At 41.3% G+C, this 23,283-nt stretch overlaps 1 protein-coding gene across 3 annotated transcripts in view; it reads right to left on the bottom strand.

The window, feature by feature from the left end:
- Wdr72 (WD repeat domain 72) overlaps nucleotides 1-22,867 on the bottom strand; it is a 163,645-nt gene extending 140,778 nt beyond the window's left edge. Inside the window, exons 1-11 of one of the 3 annotated variants that reach the window (XM_052729321.1) lie at nucleotides 22,715-22,867; nucleotides 17,498-17,604; nucleotides 13,581-13,659; nucleotides 11,946-12,120; nucleotides 11,144-11,220; nucleotides 10,048-10,167; nucleotides 8,728-8,909; nucleotides 8,269-8,365; nucleotides 5,145-5,286; nucleotides 3,601-3,849; nucleotides 585-805 (exon numbers count right to left, since the gene is read on the bottom strand). In XM_052729321.1, the coding sequence (XP_052585281.1) occupies nucleotides 585-805; nucleotides 3,601-3,849; nucleotides 5,145-5,286; nucleotides 8,269-8,365; nucleotides 8,728-8,909; nucleotides 10,048-10,167; nucleotides 11,144-11,220; nucleotides 11,946-12,120; nucleotides 13,581-13,659; nucleotides 17,498-17,604; nucleotides 22,715-22,867 (1,602 nt within the window). Of the gene's footprint in view, nucleotides 1-584; nucleotides 806-3,600; nucleotides 3,850-5,144; nucleotides 5,287-8,244; nucleotides 8,366-8,727; nucleotides 8,910-10,047; nucleotides 10,168-11,143; nucleotides 11,221-11,945; nucleotides 12,121-13,580; nucleotides 13,660-17,497; nucleotides 17,605-22,714 lie in introns of all 3 variants that reach the window. The other 2 variants (XM_052729326.1, XM_052729334.1) reach the window with 2 other exon arrangements.
- Nucleotides 22,868-23,283: the final 416 nt, after the last annotated feature.

Here is a 23,283-nt window from a genome sequence, read left to right as displayed (position 1 = left end):
GTTAGCTGGATTTAAGTTGTTGTCTCATGAGAAGACAAGCACTATCGTTATTTCGTTTTCCCCATCAGGGTAGATTGATGCTCATAAATTCAATATTTATCAAATGTTCACCCAGTATTTGTTAAGGAAATCAAAGCTAAACTTTAATTTATAGATTTTTACATTCTTTGACTTGTTTTTGCATAATCTTTGAATTTATTTTAAAATTCCATACTAAAGATTAAGGAAGAACTAGGGAGAAAAAAAACTTAGTATGTCATTAAGAGGATTTTATAAAGCTATAAATGATCCAATGTTTACTTAAGAAACACTGTTTGTGTTTCTAAAGTGGGAATATAGGGTTTTATTGTTGTTTGCTTTTTAAATTGTGTGTTATATTTTACTCTTTTGTTTTGTTTTATTTTGTTTTTTCGAGACAGGGTTTCTCTGTGTAGCTTTGGAGACTGTCTTGGAACTCACTCTGTGGACCAGGCTGGGCTTGAATTCACAGAGCTCTACCTGCCTCTGCCTCCTGAGTGCTGGGATTAAAGGCCTGTGCTACCACCACCAAGCTGTGTTATGTTTTACTCTTTATGTTCACTTACTTTCAAGTTCTCTGGTGACATCAAAAGTCTTGTTACTGGACCAGCTTCCAAAAAGAACGTGTGCAGAATTTCTTCCCTAAAAATATCCCACAGGATCACACAGGAGCCTTGATCCCCAGATACCAGCCAACTTTCATCTAATTTTGAAGCAAGCCCGTGAGGGTAAAGTAGTGAAGTCACGCTGTGGTGATGGCCTCTGAGAAGTGTATGACAGGGGGAATCTGGAAAGTGATCAGACACCAAGTAGCACAAAATTATTTTAAAGGTAATTCTAAGATTTTTGTTTCACACATTTTTAACATGTGCACACAGTTGGCTAAGGAAACAATTCTATTCAGCAGCCTTCTCAAAAAGCAAAAGTCCTCATCTGAAGCTAGACCAAGCTTTGAATGAGGTGGGAAACTTGGTTATTCAAATCCCCTGTTTGCTGATGGCTGTTGACATGCTATAACATGAAGGACCTAGTCACTGACTCCCTCTTCACATGAGCGGCCAAGTTAAATCTAACAGAAAAGAAAAGCAAATGTCAAAGGATGTTTTGCTACAAAAGGTTTTTGAAATTATCAACTTCTACCTCTTCTTCGTTGTTTACAGATAAAGTATCCCTGGCTCAAATAGGTCATCCAACTCCTTCTGTCAAAAGCTGGGCACAATTTTGAGATCTTTAGCAGCAGTTAACTCTGCAGCTCACACACACGATTGAGCCTGTATGATAATGAGTATTCAGAGATGGGTAATACCTGGGGGGGGCGCTCACCAACCTAAGACAGAGCGCCTGTGTGGCCTGGGCAGGCATCTCCATGACGGGTAAGGTGATGTCCCACTCAACCTAAGTCAGAAGCTCATTTTTTAGTAAAAGGGGGACCTGTAGGGCCCTGGCCCCCCATTTTGGGTTGCCTTGCTTGCTGACCTTGACCTTGATATCCTCCCTATGCTAATTCCCACCCAGGTTCCATCCTCCTGAATGCTTAAGGGAAGTTCCTTGTCTGTGTAGCCTGCATAATGGGCGTTAACAGCTTAGATGCAAGATTGTAAAACATCTGTAGTGAACTTCTGCCCTCCAGGGTTCTCCCATTGTGCTGTAAGCCTGTATTTAAGACCTCCTCCCTCCTTCGATAAACAGCATTCAGCATTAAAAAAAAAGAATAAAGAAAAAAAATGACATAATGAAAAAAAATGACATAATGAAAAAAAAAAAGCTGGGCACAAGGTGTAAGCTTTGCTGCCAACAGAATCCTCCCTTTATCTGGGAGTCAATCACTTTCTACCTCTGCTGCCACAGATGTGGACATCTGATATCTGATCCTTTCTTCTGACTCACAGATTCTACCTACCTCTTCAAGATACAAGTAATGGCCACCCTCACTTTGGACAGACTGTTGGATGAAATGAATATATTCTCAGCACAGTGCCTGGAGAGCACATGGACATGTGGGCAAGTGTCTTTCAAACCAGATCTAAACTAGAATTCAGGCCTGCTGCTAGGCTGCTTCCCTTGCTGCTAGGCTGCTTCCCTTGCTGCTAGCCCCTGTCACTCCTTTCACTGCTATCCACATTCTCCAAACTCGATAAGGCCATTTACCACCCTCTTTATTCAAACTGAAATGGAATCTTCTCAAAGACCTGCTATTTTGTTCTGCTTCTTATTCTGGCCTTAGCAAGCCGTAATGAATGTTAGTTCAGAAGCTGTCAGTCAAGGGCAGGCTTCTGTTTATTTTTTTGATATTAGGATAAATCGGCCTAGATTAAAATGTCTACCATCACCATTTTCTCTGACTTTTAATGGCAGCTGTTTACCTACTTGTTATCACTTCTGGCATCGCTGCCGTTTACCCCTCTGTTGTCAACTACATGTCACTCACACTCAGTGAGTAGTTCAAGTGTGGTGAAAGAATGGGGACTAGATAAGGATGCTGTAATTGAAAACTATATAAAAGCAAAACAACAACAACAAAACATAGGATGTGTAAGGTTTGCTCCCCACCACTGCAGGGAAAGAATAAGGAAGTTCATTTGCAGGATCCCACAGTAGAATGCTGATCTAGCATGCATGATGCCCTAAGCTGAACCTCTCAAATAGGAAAAGGGGGGGGGGGGGGAGCCACAGGCATTTATTATTTTTTTTACTGTATATCCTAAAATCTCCATCCCCTCTTTTTTCCCTTTCCATATATGACAACTCATTGTATAATAACATTTGTTTAGTGGGTATCAATTGTCATAACGCACAGAGATGAATAAGAACACAAACTTCATTACAAGGAAATAAAAATAAATACAGGAAGATACCATTTTATTCCTCATTGGTAAAGATCTAAATGTTTTAAAAATGTAAAAGCTGATCAATATTTGGGGGAATATTTGCAATTTCACAGGTTATTACTGGGTATTCATGTATATACTGAGATAAGTTCTTTATGGAACCATTCAGATAGCTTAATTGTCAAAATCAAAATCACAAACTAATATTGATTCAAGGATAATCAATTCCAAATCTTTCATAGTAGCTAACGGCTGGAAAACTTAAGCATCAATTAACAGAAAGGTTTTCAACCTAAATTTTGATTTTTATTTGTCATTTAAAATGAGCTCTTGAAGGATGAGCACCAAAAATATTTTATTAATATTTATTTAATAATAACTCAGCATGGCATCTATTTTGGTAATATAATTAAAACACTGCACACAGTGTGCTGGGGTGTGTGTGTGTGTGTGTGTGTGTGTGTGTGTGTGTGTGTGTGCTTGCACATGCACACATACACATACAATTTTAGGAAATACAGTGAAACTATTATGTACAGTGGCCTTTAAAGTGGGAATAGAAGCTTCTGCTGGGACAGTACCACTCTCTGCTTGAGTCTTCACAAACCTACATGCATGCTTAATTTAGTATTAAATTATGCACAAATTTATCTGCAAATGCCACCAAAGTTCTGAGGCCTCTGAATCATTTTTGTATAGCTTGTAGAAGATTAGATAAATTAAGTGAATAAGGCAAAAAAAAAAATTCAGTCACCTTTCAATAAAGAGTCCCCTTCTAGAAGTCCTGCTTTGGCAGCATTCAGAGCCTTAGTGATGAAAATAGTCCCGTCCTCACAGCCACAGATGAGTTTATCAAGATTTGGAATGTACTCTGATGAGGTGATGGTTGCTGTCATCCCCATCTCATCTCTGGACCCAGAGAAATGGTCTGCAATGCTCTGTGACACTGTTTGATGCTTATCAAAATTATCCTGAAGAGTCCAGGTGGTGGTTATTGGTATTTCTGAAAGGAGCACACGCATACAGAAAACTTGGTTTATTTATTCATAATAGATGTGAAAAATATGGTAAAGATGTCACCTTTTCACAAGTCTGAACCCAGTAGAAAAGCTCAGTTACATTCAGAACACTGGTCGATAGCCCTTGGAATGCTCAGCTGAAGGTCATTTGAATTATGTTGGTTGTATTTGTGCATCAGATCCACAAACTTAAATTATATCTGTTTTTTGCCAGGCGGTGGTGGCGTACGCCTTTAATCCCAGCACTTGGGAGGCAGAGGCCGGCGGATCTCTGTGAGTTCGAGGCCAGCCTGGTCTCCAAAGTGAGTTCCAGGAAAGGTGCAAAGCTACACAGAGAAACCCTGTCTTGAAAAACCAAAAAAAAAAAAAAAAAAAAAAAAAAAAATTATATCTGTTTTTCTATCGGTATTACACCCCCAGTCACTTGACAGAATGTTTCACAAAAGAACCTTAAAGAAGGAAGGATATATTTTAGCTCAGAGTTCAAGAGCACAGTCCACCATGGTGGGGAAGTCACTGCTATGGGAGCTCCAGACAACGCTCACACTGCAGCTGCACTTAGGAAACAAAGAGAGATGAATGTGGTGCTCAGCTTGCTCTCTCCCTTTAATTCAGCTCAGGACTCCAGCCTACAGGACTGTGCTGCCTACATCTGAGGTCCTTCCTCCCACCTTAGTTGACCTGGTCTGAAGACTCTTCACAGACATGCTCAGAGGTGTGTTTCCTAGGTGACTCTCAACTTTATCAAGTCAGCAGTCTTTAATAATCACAGTATCTAATGGAGGACAAGGGTCTGTGAAGACTCTTCACTGTTCTTGTTTGTAGTCCCATATGACTCCATGCTAAGGTTTCTGAATTAATCACAAATTAGTTTTCAGATAACAAGATCAGAAACTGAAACTGTTGGGACTAGAGAAATGGATTTGCAGTTAAGAGCATGTATTGCTCAGCCAGAAGACCCAAGTTCAATCCACAGCACCCACATCAGGTAGCTCACAACTACCTCTAACACAGCTCCAGAGGGGATCAGACACCCCTGGCTTCTGTGGTAACCTGTACTCGTGTGCACACACTCACAACAGACATATGCACAAAATTAAAAATAAAAATAAAGAAAGAAATGGAAAGTGGCAAGCTGGGCATATGGGTCACAGCCTTAATTCCAGTACTTGGGAGGAGGAAGCAGGAAGATCTCTATGAGTTTGAGTTCAAGGCCAGCCTAGTCTACCTAATGAGACACTGTATTGCAGGGGGCGGGAAGGACACAAAACTATCTTACCTCTAGGAGAACCATCAAACTTAGATATGGGGACATCTGGGATATGCCACAGTGTAATTCTTCCTGAGACTTCTCCAGAGAATAGTACCTTGTAAAAAGGCTCCTTCCGTTCATTCATGTAGCCCATGACGAAATGCAGGCCCTGTAAAAGAAAGCATGTGTAAAAGAAAGCATTAGATCACTGGCTAAACTTCAGAGAGTTGACACAAGTGTCTAACCTGGGGTACACTCTGCGTGTGTGTGTGTGTGTGTGTGTGTGTGTGTGTGTGTATGTGTGTGTGTGTGTGTGTGTGTACCGCACACATCCCTTTATGAAGGCATTACCAGTAAAGGCTATACATGTGGTGATATTGTGTTCCCCAAAATATTGTGCACCCTAATAAACTTATCTGGGGTCAGAGAACAGAACAGCCACTAGATACAGAGGCCAGAAAATGGTGGCACACACACCTTTAATCCTAGCATTCCAGAGGCAGAGATCCACCTGGATCTCTGTGAATTCAAGGCCACATTGGAAACAGCCAGGCATGGTGACTCATGCCTTTAATCCTAGGAAGTAATGGCAGGAGGCAGAAAGGTATTTAAGGTGTGAGGATTTTAGGCTTTTGAGCAGCACAGTTCAGCTGAGAGGCATCTAGTCTGAGGAAACAGGATCAACTGAGGAATTGGCAAGGTGAGGTAGCTGTGGCTTGTTCTGCTTCTCTGATCTTCCAGCATTCACCCCAATACCTGGCTCTGGGTTTGTTTTTATTAATAAGACCTGTTAAGATTCGTGCTACATATACATGTTTAGATAAAAGAAAATCTCTTCAACATGCTGAGTTATGTGTTGTTATGGTATATATGAAGAAAACAAGAGGAAAGGGCTTGGGTTCATCATGATGATGGAGACAGTAATGGGCTGTTTTAGTCTCAGATCCTGTGTGTTCATGATGATGACTGCTCACCAAAGGTCAACAGTCTTTCTCAGTTGCTTCAGATCTACTAGTCAGTTACAACAGCACGAGAATATATAGATATATTCATTCATGCAGTCCTTGAGGTCCTTTTCCAGAACTACTGACCAACTGATTCTAAGGACTCATCAGACCCATTGTAAAATTAAATCACCCATGTTTAAAACCTTGGACTTCATCCCTCCAAATGTCAATTTCAAAATGGCCTCCTGGCGGCAGCTGAAGGCATGAGGTATTTTATATGCTGGTAAATGACAACATTTCAACACATGTTAGCTATCACCATCATCATCATTCTTTGTTTGTACACACATGCCCACCTTGGACCTGCAGCCTTCTTCCATATCAGCTGAGATTTGCAGAGTACCAGGGGCCCCTCCAGGAGACACAGAACCCAATCAGCAGATAGTTCACAGTGAGAACCAATGGGAACTCTCAACAATGCCAAAACAGATGTAACTTCATGATAGGGCTCCAAATGTTGACCATGGCTGATGTCATGTGGTTGCAGAATGTTCTTTTCTAGGCTTACTGTGATCAAATTCCCCAAATTAGATTATTCTATTTATACTCCCCTAGCTTCTAGGTACTTCTTACACTTAAAATATGGGGTCAGGAGCAGAGAATCATGGCTATCTAAGGATTGGCAAAAGACCCATCTGTTTATGGGTATATACTTGGAGAGACAAAGCTAGATAACTTTCCATTTAAAAAATTATTTTATTTCTGTGTTTGAGTGTTTATCTTCATATATATCTGTGCACCATGTGTGTACAGTGCCTGTGGACCAGAAGAACAGGTCCCCCAGAACTGGAGTTACAGATAGTTGTGAACCACCTTGTGGGTGCAGAGAACTGACCCAGGTCCTCCAGTAGAGCTGCCGGTGCTCTTAGCTGCTAAGCCATTTCTCCATCCCCAACTTCGCAATTTTAAAACAGTGGTTGTATATAGCTTTGATATTTGCTTGTTGGGGTAGAAATTCATGAGGGTCATGAGGTTTCTGTGGAAAACCATGTTGGTTAAAATTCACACTGGAGCCAAAGGGGAGAAAACAGCAGATCCTACAAAAGAATGAAATGCCTTTCTGAGTGAGCCGCAATACCGCTTTGTGACAAGGCTTCGCTGCTGCCCGTGAAGGATTTTGGAGATGTCCCCTGATGCATGCTGTAATTCTTAAGTTTTTCATTTTGTTTTGTTTTAACTGCCCCAGCAGCATTTGGAGCTCTCAGTTTGGGCTGAGAGATTTTTAACCACGTTTTAGCAACAAAACATTAAAAGGGCATCCTGGCTGTGGGGCTTCCAAGAGCTCTGCTGCCTGATTAAGCAAATCATCATTCTGGACACAGTTGCACACTTTCATGTTGATATGTCACTAAAATAAAACTCTTCCTCTTCATAAAGTACCTTTTTGGATAATTAATTGATGACTGATTCTACGGGTAAAAATTAATTTTGGAAAAGGCCCCTGGAATAAAACAGCTGCTTAGATTTCAGATGTGGTCACCTGTCAAAGCTGTAGTTCAGCCAAGCAGGAAGCTCACAATTACAGTCTCTACGTTCTGCCAGCAACCTTAACTACCTTAATCACACTCGTTTGGAGAAGGAATTCACTCACAAGAATCCATAAGTACATGTGAAAATGACCTTGATGAATAGTCAAGTTTGTTTGTTTGTTTTTTAAGTACCAAAACCCTTTCATAAAGTTTGAGAATTGCAATCGGTGTATCAAAAATGTTAAGAATGGAACAGAGCAAAAGAAAAACCCAGGATGTGTGTACTTGTGCGTAAGAGAATCCATACACTGAAATTCCAATAACTGGTACATCTAGGTAAAGGAGAAGTAAGTGTTAATCGTACCAGTTCTTACAGCTTCTCAGCAACTGAAACATTCCCAGCTACAGGAGGCAAACAGTTGATATTTATGGTGGTAAAAATCAGAATTTTCCTATCTCCTTTATTTTCTCCCACACTTGTAACTTCCCTATAATGAATAGGCATTGTTGGATTAACCAACAATTCTTAAGGGTGATGTTTTCTCCTCAGTAGCCATTAACACTCCAAGTTGATTTTCTCATTAACAACTTGATCTGACGCTTTGGTTTCATTTTTGCAAGCCTGAGTCTATTACAAAGCAAGAAGCGGGCTTGAGGCCGCTTTTCCTCTCTTACCTTATTTTTCTCCACAGAAGTGGAGCACAGTAAGTGAGGGTAGATGGTCTCCTTAAGGACTCCTCCATCAGCGGGGCGTATGCATTTGGAAAGCCCACTGTGGGGGGAGGGGGGGGAATTAGAAACAAAATTTAGAAACTTAGGGTCCTTTATTTGCTACCACCACCACCACCACCCCTTCCACTTTCAAAAGCCGGATGGCACCATTCGCGTTTCTAAACTCTAGTTAGAAATTGTTGGGTTAATAATTACGAGTGACTTTTTGAAAGGCCCGCACCAGCTGTACAAGTTCTACATGGCTAATCTCATGCCTTCATCCCCCGCTGTGTTGTACAAAGGCAGAGGCCCTGCAAGCCCAGAGTAAATCTTCCAGTGCCAAAGTTGTTTTGTTCTGGGTTTTGATCAGGGGCTGCATGCAGAGGCTTTTCCATAATAAACCTCCCCAAGTTCATTTTCTACCTGAATGTTCTGAACGCCGCTCCCATCTGAGCCCACCTGTTCAGCAGCTGATAGATGTGACTGTGACCATCTTCTGTCCAAACAAGGACCCTGTGAGCAGCAAGCACCTCTCCACCAGCAAAGAGCTGCCCGTCTCTACTGACTTCAGTCCACAGAAGGGAAAAGTCACAATAGTCATAAACCTGCAGGGCATGGCAGAGGCACATTAATAAAGCCTGGAAATAGAGTCTGCCAGGAGGATTAGCAATAATTATGCTTATCAAGACTATGATGGAATTAACGCTACAGCCTATTAAACATTAAAAGGAAGCATACTGTTTTCATGGCTTAAGATAATGTTTTGTGATTTACTAGTATTCACTCAGAATTATTCTTTCCCATTTATCCTAAGGTAGGTGGCAGTGGATAAAGTTACTTGGCTGGCTTGTTCCATCAGGTCCCTGTTAAGCATAGAAGCCCAAATCCTACATTTTTAAATAGTTTTATTCTTTCCATATGAGTGCTCCCAGTATAACACTTAAAAATTCCTTATACATAAAATGTTTGTGTAGCAGAAATCCCTAGTTCGTTTGCATACTTTAAATCTTTAGCAAACATATATCATTATGGCAATAGACTTCTGTTAGCAGTTATGGGAAACATTAACGTAACTAAGGATGCCATTGGATGATAATTTAGCTTTTCTTTACTCTTAGAGAGATCATTGACTATATTCTCAAAAAAAGAAAGACTACTCCCTAAAAATATAGCAGTAGTACAACAGAAAAAAAAATCCAGAAATAAGATCTATCTATATAAGTGGTAAGTATTAGCTTTTGAAAAGTAAAATACATCGTTTTTTGAAAATAACTTGAAAATTCATTTCCTTTTTTAATAATTTGTTTTTATTTTATGTGTGAGTGTATGCCTCATACACATAAGTTCCTAAAGAGGCCAAAGAGAACATCACATCCCTTAGACAGGGAGTCACGGGCGTTTGTGAGCCACCATATGGGCTTCAGAAACAGAACCCATCCTCTGCAAGAGCAACTGGTGCTCTTAATCATTAAGAAACCTCTCCTGCCCCCAGAAATTATTTTCATCATTACTATAATTTATTGTTAATAAAACTAGAATTTGTTGGTCTACATACAATATCTCAGGGAGCAAAGTGATGGAATACATAACAATAAGACAGTAAGACAGGCAGGGAAGACTAACCATTCCATATCTTAACATGATTATGTTAAGGAGGGCTTTTTTCAGTATTTAAATTGTATTATCATTTTTTGACTCAACAAGAAAACCATTTCATTTGTACATTGCCGGTACTTTTAATACCTTCCAACATTTAGAAAATACCACCAGCAGGAGTCTCTCTGTGTATGTACAAAACCGTATTGTCTGACAGTTCAAGGAGTCAAGAAACTTCGATTCTTTTTCATAGACATCTTGCTTTTCCTTTAAAAGGAAAAAAAACCATTTAAATACAAATTCCAGGAAATGTACACAGAAACAGAAGACATAGTCCTTCTCATACGTTTGACACTGGTCCTTCCTGCCATTCTACAGGGAAAAGAATCCAAGGTTCCGTTCCAGTGTTTTGATCTAAACATTACTTTGCAAGATTCAAGGACTTATTTCATTGATAGTCAACCAAATACCATTCTGCAAGGAACCATGATAAGCATTGAAAATATAAAATTACTGGCTTCCAGGCAGGCAGAAAGGGGAGGGGCATACAATGGTAAAAATCAAAACAACAACAAACCAACCCTGTAGTATCTTGATTACTAAAACCAGAAGTAAATAAGACAAGAGATGCTTTGGAGAGACACAAGCATAGCCCACGCAGGGCAACAAGCATGGGGCAAGCTTCTGATAGTGCTGGGTATGGGTTTCTGAAGAGCGACAAGCAACACAATCTCTAGGCTCCTCGAAGAAGAAATTGCCACAGACTGTGTGGTGCATCCTAACACACATACTGTGTTCCCTTTTTGTCTTTTACTTTGACTCTAGTCTGATGCTAGGGAGCAGGTGGGTATGCAGGCATCCCCAAGAAAATGATCCTCCTATGTATCTGTCTGTTTACAGCTCCCATACCCAAAAGAGTCTAATAGAGGGGATGGAACAATGTCTGCTACCAATTTTTAAATTAAAAATACAATCTTTTCCTCTCTCTACTCCTCCCCTGTTTGTGTGTGTGTGTGTGTGTGTGTGTGTGTGTGTGTGTGTGTGTGTGTGTGTGTGTAAATAAATCTATTTACATTATGTATGGAGTCATGGCTGGAAGGGTGCAATTCACCTGCCTCAATGCCCACCCTTGGAAAGATATCATATAAGCCTTCAGCTGTGAACATGCCATCACCCTCATAGTTTGAAATTTTCAATGAATAGTGATTGAAATAATGGAAAAATGAGTGGTTTCCAAGCCAACCTGAACGCTGTTGATGGACGAGGAGAGGTCCCATACTTTGAGCTCGCCAGTTACAGATACGACCAAGAGAGAATCCTCTGTGGAAAGAACATATGAGCTGTTAGCCAGTGGACCCGGATGCTGTCACATTACCTCATAGTCACTCAAGGATTGCACGGGGCTGGGTGGGCAGGATATATTTAGCTTTGATTTTTGTTGAATTAAAGGGAATGATTTCATTCCATGTTCTAACTCCCTGTGAACATGCAGAATACAGCTAAAAGAAGAGCCATGGCACCTGGCAGATGCTGGTGATGCCGAGCCCACTTCAGATGGGACTGTAGAACCGACTTCCACTTTACTCAAGCATTACTGGCTATAGAAACTGCATTTCAGTAGTATATCCAGAAAAGGTGTCCTGCTGCTCCACAAAAAAAAAAAAGGAAAGCCAAGAAAAGAGAGAGAGGGGGAGGATGAAGGAACAGAATGGAAAGGGGTGGGTAGGGGGAGAAGGAAAGGGAAGGGAAAGAAAGAATAAACGAACAACCCAAATGCCTGTCGTCCTGTTGTCTCAGTAAGCCGAACTGAGAACTGGGTCATAGAAACAGCTTCTCGTTGTTCGCTCGCTTGTCTTCACCTCCTGCTGGCTTCCTAATAACTTGACCCACTGGTGGAGGGAATCTGGATTTCCCCTGACATGGCTCCAAGAGCTGTCCCCAGGACGAGGTGAACACCAGCAGCGTTCTCAGCTCTGGCTTGACAATTTCAACAGCATCTCAACCAGCTGCTGCAGTCTTAAGAGTCCTGAGACACCCATGGTTACCTTGAATTCTCACAGAGTGAACGATGCACATGCATTTCATCCAGTCGGGGGACTGCGAAGAGGAAAAGGTGTGCAGGAAAGCCAGAGTTCCAGCATCAAGGATGAGGACGTCTCGATATTCCCCACAGCACAGCAGCCAACCTTCGCCGGTCATCCGGAAGGAACAGTGGTAATACTATGGGATGGAATTCCAAGAACAGCACCTCAAAGATGGCTAGCACTGACACCCTTCTAGCTGCATAAAGACTTCTCTGAATTCCATTCAGCTGTACTCAACAAAACCTCTGGAGTAGATAACACCTCTGATTCTCTTTATTAGCCCCATACTCCTGCCATGTTGATTTTTCAGCTTAGCTTCACCGCCCCCGCCACTCCGGAATTCTCATCCCCCAGAGTAAAGTGGCGATCTTTCAAAAGAAATGCTACAAATCATGGGACAGTGATAATTACATTATTTCTGTAGTGTTATTCAGAGCTAAACAGTAACAATCTACGTTCTCTATCCCAGTAAGTACTGCTAAAAACTAGTAAGAAATGAAAGCATTTAAAGAAGATTGGAGATACTCTTATGCCAAACAAATTTTGGAAGTATTTTCTATTAAAGCGCAGATTATACATTCTACCTTCCCTGCCCTCTGTACTGGGTTCTGGTCCAGGAGAAGAAGGGAGAGTGTGAGAATTATTACCACATGAGGCACCAGCAGCACAAACAGTGCGAAAAATATGAAAACATACTCTCAACAGCAAAGAGGTGGTGAAATTACTCCTTTATTCCTAATCTGTCCATCAAAATCCAGAAACTACTTTAAGAAACAGAAAGTATGGCTGAGACATAGCTCAGTGGAAATTAGTTAGTTGTCTGGTATGTTTGAGACCCTGGGTTAAACCTCCAATACTAGGGAAACAGAAAGCCCCTGGATTGGAAAGTGATTATAGAAATTATAACTAAGTCTCTTTTTCTTTCACAAATAAAAAAAATAGAAATCAAGAAATCCAACCAAAAGAACTGGTTAAGATTGAAAAATGTGGCATAAGCTTTTCTTTTTTCTAAGATTTTATTTTTACAATTTTAATTTGTCCGTGTGCATCAGTGGGGCATGGGGTATGTGGCCATGAGCACACTGTCTGCAGAGGCCGGTAGAGGACATTAGCACCCCCTGGAACTGGAGTTAGAGGCAGGATTTGGATGCTGGGAACCAAATTCAGGTCCTCTGGAAGAGTAGTAAATGCTCTTCACCCTGAGCCATCTCTCCAGACCCAGAAAAGGTTTCATGTTTTATAACATAGCATATTGTTAAAGGTGAGTCTTCCCATGTACATGTGGGTGCTTTGTGTTGCTTAGGAAATGTAAAACAATACGAAAATTGTTTTTAAAGACAAGATACAGAAATGAAATAACCAGGAACAAATGTTGTTGACTAATATCTTTAGACTGAGAGAAAGGCCAAAATAACAGATGATTACTGGTGATACTTTTCCATTGTGGAAGAAAACAAAACAACAACAACAACAACAAACAAAAAAAGGAAAATTCAAGAAAAGAATATTCTCCAAAGATCTTAAGTGCTCAGATAGAAAATACTATGTACAAGTTACTGTTTGGGCATCTCAATGTTCTGAAGGGAGTGCACTTACACAGATTGCAGTGTGCCTGTAAGGAAGGGTGGCCTTCTCCACACACTGACCACTGCTCACATTCCACACGCACATCTCCCTGGAACAGAGAACTCCGTGTTATTCTCTGCCATTTCCACACAATTGCCTGGAATAATTTCTGTGCCGCCAAGTTTTTCTTTAGTGATGCACTTAGGCACAACCTGATCGTTCATGTGGCTTTTTGTTACAGATTACTGGGCAAGAAACTGCTGTGGTCATTAGCAGGGTTGACACACCGTTGCTCTATCATTTTGTTTGGGTAATGACGCCCTGCCTACAGCCTGCAAGCTTTGCTCTAGGGCCACTCTGGCTATCAGCAAAGTGTGGGAATTCAGCCATTGCGGCCTTCACAAGGGATAGTAGGACGGTCTCTCCACAGAAACAACATCTTTCAAAACTTATTTCAATGAGCTTAAACTACATATTCTGGGAAGGATAACACATCAAATCTGTGTGTGTATACTCTCCCCTCTCCCAACCCCTTCTCTCTCATGAAAACAAACAGCACCATCAAGAGGCCACCTTCGGTCTATCATTGATCCAGTTTCTTTCTTTGATTTTTTTTCCCCCTGATTGGAAATCCTGAAATAAACAAACCTTGACACAATATTTGGAAAGTCCTCATCATTTTTGAGAACTCTGTTTTAATGCATGCTCTGAAGACATAGACACAGTCTGTACAATGAAGCTATGAAATATACCAGGTAGATAGTTTAAACCTGGGTGACTTCTGTTCAGAAGATCAAAGACAGCCGAATCAGAATTGCATAATAGTGTTTGATTTGGGAAATTTCAATACAGAAGCAAAAACAATTATATAGACGAAAAACAAGCTTTATGGGTGTTGTGGGAAATGCTGCAGTTGAGGTAAAAATTAAAAAGAGATGTTAGATATTGCATGCATTTGATGATTTTCAGGGGTTTGTATTTCTAATAAAGACCTAGAGATCAATATTCTGAACCAGCGATTCTGAAAACGGGGTGATTTTTGTTCCCCACTCTCAACCACGTCTCAGCGACCACCTTGTTGCCACTAGGAACACACTACTGACATCTAGTGGGCAGAGAGCAGAGGTGCCTCAGCCGCCTTGCCGGGCACAGGTCTCCACAACAAAGGAGGTTCATTCCAAAATGCCTTGAATATGAGGTAGAGAGGGCGTGCCCTAGAATCTGAAGAAAATATTCACAGGCCTCCCTTCTGTTTTCAACTAACTGCATCCCAAAGAGGCTTCAAAGGTAACCTGGAAAAGCATGTAATTCTACAAAACAGGAGGGAAAATCTGTGTGTCCACAAACACGTACGCCTATGCATTTGTGTGCATGCAGAGGGAAGTGATGGAAGGAAAAAGCAGAAATTAAAAGAATATATCCCAGAAATAAAACAACTAATAATGTTCCTAAAAGGAAATGAAGGATATAGAAATCAAAGGTAAAGAAACTGAATTCTAAGCAGTCCACAGCATAAAATGACACAGACATGTAGTTTAGCACCGTGGTCTTGACTCTTTCCTATATCGACAAGGATCTGAAAGTATTCAAACAGTGACCCCAGTGAGCCTCACTCTGGCTGCTAGTGGATACTGGCATACATCGTTTTTATTATTTATTTATTTATTTATTTATTTTGGTTTTTCGAGACAGGGTTTCTCTGTGTAGTTTTGTGCCTTTCCTGGAACTCACTTTGTAGACCAGGCTGGCCTCAAACTCATAGAGATCTGCCTGCCTCTGCCTCCAGAGTACTGGGATTAAAGGCGTGCGCCACCACCGCCCGGCTCATACATGGTTTTTAAACACTCTCAGTAAACTGCTATGCTTTGAAGTTAAGTTTATTTTTAAGCTGGTATCTCTAATAATCAGTTTTTAAAGATTATTTTATTTTTATTTATGCTTATGTGTGTGTGGGGGGGGACTGTAATGTATATGCACACGTGAGTGTAATGCTCATAGAGGCCAGAGAAGTGTGTCAGGTCCTCTGGAGTTGGAGTTCCAGGCAGTTGTAAGCAGCCATGTGAGTGCTGGGACCCAAACTTGAGTCATCTGGAAGAGCAGACACATTCTTCACTGCTGAATGATCACTGCAGCCCCAGATATGGACTCTCTTATCTTATTCTTATCTCTCTTATCTTCTGTTTCCTACTCTTTCTAAGTGTTATCTACTCCTGGGTCTTCCTGTTTGTTTGTTTGTATGTGTGTGTGTGTGTGTGTGTGTGTATAGGCATGTATGTATATGTGTGTCTCTACATGTATAGATAGATAGATAGATAAATAGATAGATAGATAGATACCTGTCCCTATGCTATGATTTCTCCATCAGGGCTCATCCATACCTCCTAGCCTACAGATGTTTCCATCTGTGTGGCGGGACTTCATAAGCCTTGTGAACTACACCCCCCTCATTGGTTCTCTGCCAGTAAATGGTTTATCCACATGCAAGATTCCCAACTTAACCCGAGTCTCACACTTCCCCATCTGTCCCCAAGTGGTACGGGAGACTCCAAATACAGTCGCGAGGACATAGGACTAGAAGGACAGCCTAAGATTGCATTAGAAACGCAAGTTACAGGGCTCTAGGTTACCCATGCTGAACTCTTAGCTGTAGGATTAGGGCCCAGAAATCGGCACCAAGCCTCGGCACATCTCTGAGATATGCTCAGTCTTTAGGACCTGTGTCCTGGCAAATCTCTGTTCTGAGTTCTGACACTTGCCTACTTTGCATCCACTGGCAAACTGGTAACCAGAATTTCTCTTAACAAGTGGAAATCCTCTCTATCAATACCAAGACTTTTCACCTTTAAGTTTAATTAACCATGATGTATTAACTCTGTATGTTTATTAATATAAAATATTAATACTACCATATCAACTTCATTTTGTTAGCACATATTTTCCATCCATTTTCTTTTTTGAAAAAAGTGCTTACATTACTTACTTTTTTTATAGCCATCTTCCCCAACTTCATTTTCTTCTATGTTTTATTTGATCTTATTGTTTTTTTCCAACTGTCTGACAATCATTGCAATTTAATTTTAAAGCTTGGTCCTATTATTTAATTGAGATTAATATTTTACCCAAGCCCAGCCGGGCGGTGGTGGCTCATGCCTTTAATCCCAGCACTCGGGAGGCAGAGCCAGGCGGATCTCTGTGAGTTCGAGGCCAGCCTGGGCTACCAAGTGAGTTCCAGGATAAGGCGCAAAGCTACACAGAGAAACCCTGCCTCGAAAAACCAAACCAAAAAAAAAAAAAAAAAAAAAAATTTTACCCAAGCTTAGTTCAAACGCCTTAGTTTGTGCTTTCTTTTATTGTATGTGTGGAGGACAGAGGGACACACTGGTTATTTTCCTCAATTACTCTCCACTTTATTGCGAGTGTCTTTGCGTCTGTGTGTGCACACATGTGTGTGGGGGGGGTGTACAAGGAGAGTGGGAGTGCAACTGTGTGTAGGTTTTTGTGTGGATGCTACTTTCCAGTTTGTGTGGGAGAATAGCAACAAATGTCAGTCCTGGATTGAGGATGACCTTCAATGTGTGACCCTCCTGCCTCGGTCTAACAAGCGCTGGAGTTACAGGTGTTCATTACTACACCTGGTGTGAAATCCCTGGACACCAGAGGTCGACACTGGGTGTTTGTCTAGATTGTTCTCTCATGGTCTCCTGTGGAATCTGGAGCTCATCAGTTTGGCTAGACTGACTGGACCATACCTCAGGCTCTCCTGTCGCACTCCTCAGCTGTGGGGTTCTAGCTTTGTTCATGGTTGTGGCAGATGCATACACAGGAACTCACATTTGAGTAGCAAGCACTTTGCCCATGGGTCTGTTTCTCCTCTGCTCCCCAATGCATGTTCTTAGCATTTAACAAAGCATGGTAATGGAGATGAGCTAAATGATGACATCACTCACCCGTTCTCAGCAGCACTCACAATGTAGGGCTGTTTGGAGAAGTCTCTTGCTCTTGCCAAACATGTCACCGAAGCTGAATGTCCAAAAAGAAGTTCTTTAGCTGAAATCTGAAAATGCTGAAAATGAGGTTTTTGAACAACTCTAAACTTCCGGGAATAGTAATAATAATGATAATGATAATAAACACCTTTTAGCTATGCTAAGGCTTTTTTTATGTACACAAGTTTCAGGAAAGCTAATACATAACACATCAAAATCCACAACCTAGGAAACCTGGAGATGAAGGGATGTGTCGTCCTCAACTTTGCATTTGTTTGTTTGGGCTCCATCATGAAACTTAGATGAGCATTAGACCAGTTCCTCAACATTTCAGTTCTGAATACATAAGTCAGCACCTGTGCTTCTCACGCACAGAAATTTCCCAGATGACCCCAGCCTGTGAAAACAAGGATTTCCTGCCAGGTGTGTGGTATTGAACACCTGTAACTCCAGCACTTGATCGGCTGAGGCAGGAGGATCACACGTTGAAGGTCATCCTCAGTCCAGGAATGACATTTGTTGGTATCCTCTCACACAAACTGAAAAGCAGTGTCCACACAAAAACCTATGCACGTTTGTATCAGTTTGGCTCAGAATTATTAAAAGTGGGAACACGACCAAGCTGCCCTTCAGTGGAGCATAAATAACAGGACTGTAGGCAAAGAGTTAGCTATCAGCTGACCCCGAAAAGGAATGAGCGGCTAAACTGCACAGACAGTAGAAACCCATGCGTATGTATTGCTTAGGGGAAAGAAGAACCCTGGAAAGCCCACCACTGTATGACTCCAACTCTGTGGAAAGCCCACCACTGTATGACTCCAACTCTGTGACATTTGAGACAAGACAGAACTAGGGATTTAAAAACATTGGTGCCCATGAAGGGTTTGGGAAAGCACAAGGGGTCTCTAGAACAAGGAACTGTCCCTGTATCCCATGACCAATTGTAAGCATATGTCAGTATACATCTGCCAAAGCCCATAGAATGCCCATCCAGGGACACTAAGAAGGAATTAGCTATAATATGAACCATGGAAGTTGGTGATCAGGAGTTCTAAATCCACTGATGTGCCCAATATACCACTCCAGGGTGACATGATGTCAGAGTCAGCATCAGTTGTTAACTGGACACAAGTCTATGGTCACCTTGGAACCTCAACTGAAATTTGCATAGATCAGATTGACCTGTAGGCATGTTTGAAGGGCATTCTCTTGATTGGTGATTGAGGTAGTAGGGCCCAGACCATTGGGGGTGGTACTGTCCCTAGGTGTATCCCTAGACCTGGGCTACATGAGAAAGCAAGTAGCAAGCCATGGGAAACAAGCCAGTAAGCAGTGTTCCTCTGTGGCCTCCGACTGAGTTCCTGCCTCCTGACTTTCCTCAGTAATGAACTGTTACCTAGAAGTATAAACCAAATCATCACTTTCCTCCCCCAAGTTGTTTTGGTCATGTTATTTATCACAGCAATAAAAGTCCCACTAGATGGCGGGTGAGCTTGTGAGAGGGATGAAGAACCTTGCATCTTCTACTCAGGTACCTTCAGTATGTGTGGCTTTGTCTTGCTATCAAATTACTCTTTAGCTGCCAATTTTAAACTACTTTCAAAAATAAAGGACTGAATTTTTAAATACCTAATTTGACTCCCTCAATAATAATAAAATGAACTTTTCAGCACAAGAAAATCAACCAAATGCTTATTTACAATGTCAATGTGTTGCTTTCATATGAGAGTTTTCAAAGTGTAGCCCTAAGTACTTTTTCTTTTATCAGCTCATATGTGAAATAAAAAGTATGTTTCTATTTTGTAAAAGGAAAAAAAAAAAGACTCTGAAAATTAAAACTACAGAGTAGAAACCGTGGGGCTGAGAGATGGCTCAGCAATTAATCATCCTTGAAAAGGGTCTGAATTTGGCTCCCAGCACTCACATGGGCTCAGACCCACTTGTAACTCAAGCTTCAGGGGACCACACATTCCCTAGTGACCTCTATGGGCACGTACACTCATGTGTGCATACTCACAGAAACACACACACACACACACACACACACACATACACACACAATTTTAAAAAATAAAAAACATTTTCTAAAGAAAATGCATAATGTCACCTTAAATAAAGAATAAACATAATGGATCCAAAAATAATTTGAAAAAAAAGCCTTCTGGAAAATAAAATATCTATATTCCACATGGATCAATACCCACTTTTGCCTCTAAACTATGTAAACATATACATGAGCTGATAACCAAACATATCTATCCAATATCATGGTTTCCTTTATTTCTACTACAATCAGAATTATTTTAAAATATCCCTTGTCATACTAAAATGGTTGTACTAAAAAAGTCTTCTGCTTTATTAAAATCACATACTAAATTCTAACTTTAAATTTTTCCTGGAAAATCCAGAAATTTCCAACTCAGAAAACAATACATCCTTGTACCCAGATACCACACTTGGATACACAACCACTTGAGTGTTATCCCTTTCCAATGGATTAAAAGCCAGAGCAGCTCCAGATACATCACAGACACTCTACCCCCAGAGAAAATCCACTGCAGAGCAAATATCAGAAGTGAACATTATTACTTTTCTGAGATGGTTTGAGTGAAATAGTCCTCATAAGCTCATATGTTTGAATGCTTGATCCCCAGTGAGAAGAACTGTTTGGGAAGGATTAGGAGGTGTGGTCTTGTTGGAGGAAGTGTGTTACTGAGGGTTGGGCTTTGAAGTTTCAAAAGTCCATGCTAGACCCAGTCTCATTTTCTTTCCACATCCTGTGAATCAGATATAAGCTCTCAGCTGCTGCTCCAGTGGCATGCCTGCTTGCCTGCTGCCATGCTCCCTGCCATGAAGAATGGCTTCAAAAGATAAGCTCTGAGTAATATCGCTCATTTGACATACACAGGAGTCAAAATCATAAAGACATGAAGTATCGTATTTGTTCTACCCACTATTTTATTTGCATGGCTGTTTTTCCATGGCATCCTGTAGTGATACATTGTGTACCCTAATAAAGTTTGCCTTGAGGATCAGAGGACAGAGCCAGCCACTAGATTAGACATGGAAGCCAGACAGTGGTGGCACACACCCTTAATCCTATCACTCAGGAGGCAGAGATCCATCTGGATCTCTGCGAGTTCAAGACCACACTAGAAACAGAGTCAGGCAGTGGTGGCACATACCTTTAATCCCAATACTGGGAAGCACACGTGCCTTTAATCCCAGGAAGTGATGCCTGGGCAGAGAAAGGTATACAAGGCTCCAGGAAACAGTAACTCACTCGTTTTTTGGTGGAGGAATTTGTAGGGCTAAGAACTAGTGGCTTGCTGATCTGCCTCTCTGATCTTTCAGCTTTTACCCCAATATCTGGCACCATTTTTTTAAATTAATAAGACCGTTTAAGATTCAAGTTATAGCATCCTTATAGTGAACATCCAGAACACAAGGCTCATCCCATCCCCGGGTTAGATCTCCCCAGAAGCTCCCCTTGCCCAGAAGATTCAAAAATCCCTTTCCTGGGCATCCGAACATCTCCATGGCCAAACCTTATCTCCTCTTCTAGCTCATCTCTCGTTGACCCTAGTTCATAGCTGGACCCAGCAGCAGGGCTCCTGACCCTTCCTGCAGGTGCAGGGTGTTTCTGTAAATTAAATAACCTGCTTCCCCCACCTTGCTGATGTGAGTCTCATTCCACTCCACATCTGTAGTGCTGAGTTCTTCAATACTGGCATAACGGGCTTTTGGTTGGGAAGTCTTTTGTTCTAGATAGTCACATGTACTTTAAGACATTAACAGGAACCACTAAATATCAGCAGCATCTCCCTGGTTCCAATTTTGATAACCGAAAATGTCTGAAAATATCACCAAATGTCCCTTAGGTGGTAAACCAGCCTCCTGTGAAGAGTCACTGCTCTAACCCTAAGAAGACAACTTACTCCTGAAAGGAACATGACAGAACTTTCCAAGGAGACACCACACTACTGACTACTGCTACTTAGGATCCTCACAGGGTGACCTAATTAGCCGAGTCTGGCCTTTCCTACACTGCAGCCTCCTTGGCCACCAGCACATGCATCCTCCTTCAGGTATGAACTCATTTAAGGTAACTGTTGGTATGCACTCAGAATACTCAGTGACCAAACACTGGATGAATATCAGAAACACAAAGAAGAAATAGAATGCCAAGAATTCAAATTTCTTAAGCTTATAGTGAGCTATGCATTGCTAGGCAGCCACTTCAGCCAGAAAGCAATATTTTAAAAAAAGATTAGCAAGAGATTTTAGGCCATTTGGGAGTCTGAGTTTAAACGATAATAGAAAACATACATTTTCGGATATATATGAGCACCATTTCTGAAGCACATCCTCTGTAGTACCGCCCAGTCCTTTCAAAAGTGTTCATAAACCCTGAGCTGAGCTGGTCTCCTGTGCAGCTCTTGGCAGTCCGATAGCAGAAGGGTTTGGGGACAGGAGGTGCTAATTAATTACACTATAAAATAGAATTACAATTAATTGTTAATTTAGGTTTAAAAGTGACAGACTTTAAAGGCTAAAAATAGTTTTGATCTTTAAAAGGCTTCTTAATGAGGGCAGTACACTTTAAGTACATCATTAGTTTAATTGTTCAAATTGGGTCTAGAGACAGCTAGAGTTAAGCAAACATCTATTCCGATATGTTAAATGTTTATGACTTGGGACAGAAACAATTAATTGCTAATCGATGGGTCCAATACTAGGTGAGGTCAGGTTCTAAAATCGGAGGGCGACAACAGTAAATTGAATGTGGAGGTTTTGATGTGGTCTGTAAAAAATCAGAGCAAAGCACAGACTCAAAGAATAGCAAGAAGGCTAGCCCATCAGAAATGTCCAGATAATTAAGATATTACTCATTTAGTTAATAGTGGCTTTTAGGAGTGCCTTTTGTTTATATTAATGCGCCATAATTCTTTAGAACTCTACTTAAATGTCCATAGTTCACTTACTTACACATATAATTCAGCATAGAGAATAGTAAAACTCGGTACAGCTTAGAGGGTGGTAATACCTAGCTGGTGGCAGAGATGAACACTATTCATGATTTGCACATAGCATCTTGAGCTGTGCTGTGAACACCTTCCACCATGACTGTAGGTCTGAGTGACCACTGCAGGTTGAAAACCTGTGGCCTTTACACACCTTCAGTTCAGGTGAGAGACTCCAGAGGCAGAGCTGACCCTCCTGACTTCCAGTCACTATTGTTTGCTGGTCATCTGTGATCATGATAGCCGTGATGCTGTGGGGAGGAGCTTTTCTTCCCCAGAGGGCCACAGCCTGGAGAGCACTTCTCATGCTGGACGAATCCCAGATACAGAGAAACTGTGGGGGAAAAAAAAAATGTATGTGGTTATCTTTCTTAAATTTGGTGAAACGCACATCTGTAATTCCAGCAATGGAGAGCTGAGGAGGGTTATTGGTACAAGTTCAAGGTTGGCGTGGGCCACACCGTGAGTTCTAGATCAGCTGTGTTTGAGAACCTGTGATGGAAACCACTGTGGCCATTTCCTGCAAAGCCAGATGCATATTTACTCCATGACCCAGCCAATCTACTTGACTTCTTACTCACTAGGAGAAAAAAAGTGCGTGTTTATAGGACGATTGCTACGTGTACAACCTCACTCACAATAGCTAAAAACCGTAAGCCAAATGCCAATTAATAGGTAACCAGATAAACAGAGGCATATTTTACACAATGGGGTACAATTCCT

This window comes from Peromyscus californicus, unplaced genomic scaffold, assembly GCF_007827085.1.
Source record: "Peromyscus californicus insignis strain IS unplaced genomic scaffold, ASM782708v3 Scaffold_11__1_contigs__length_118956290, whole genome shotgun sequence".
Lineage (NCBI taxonomy): Eukaryota > Metazoa > Chordata > Mammalia > Rodentia > Cricetidae > Peromyscus > Peromyscus californicus.
Note: the sequence above shows the minus strand (reverse complement) of the source record. Positions and strands in the feature narration are given on the sequence as shown.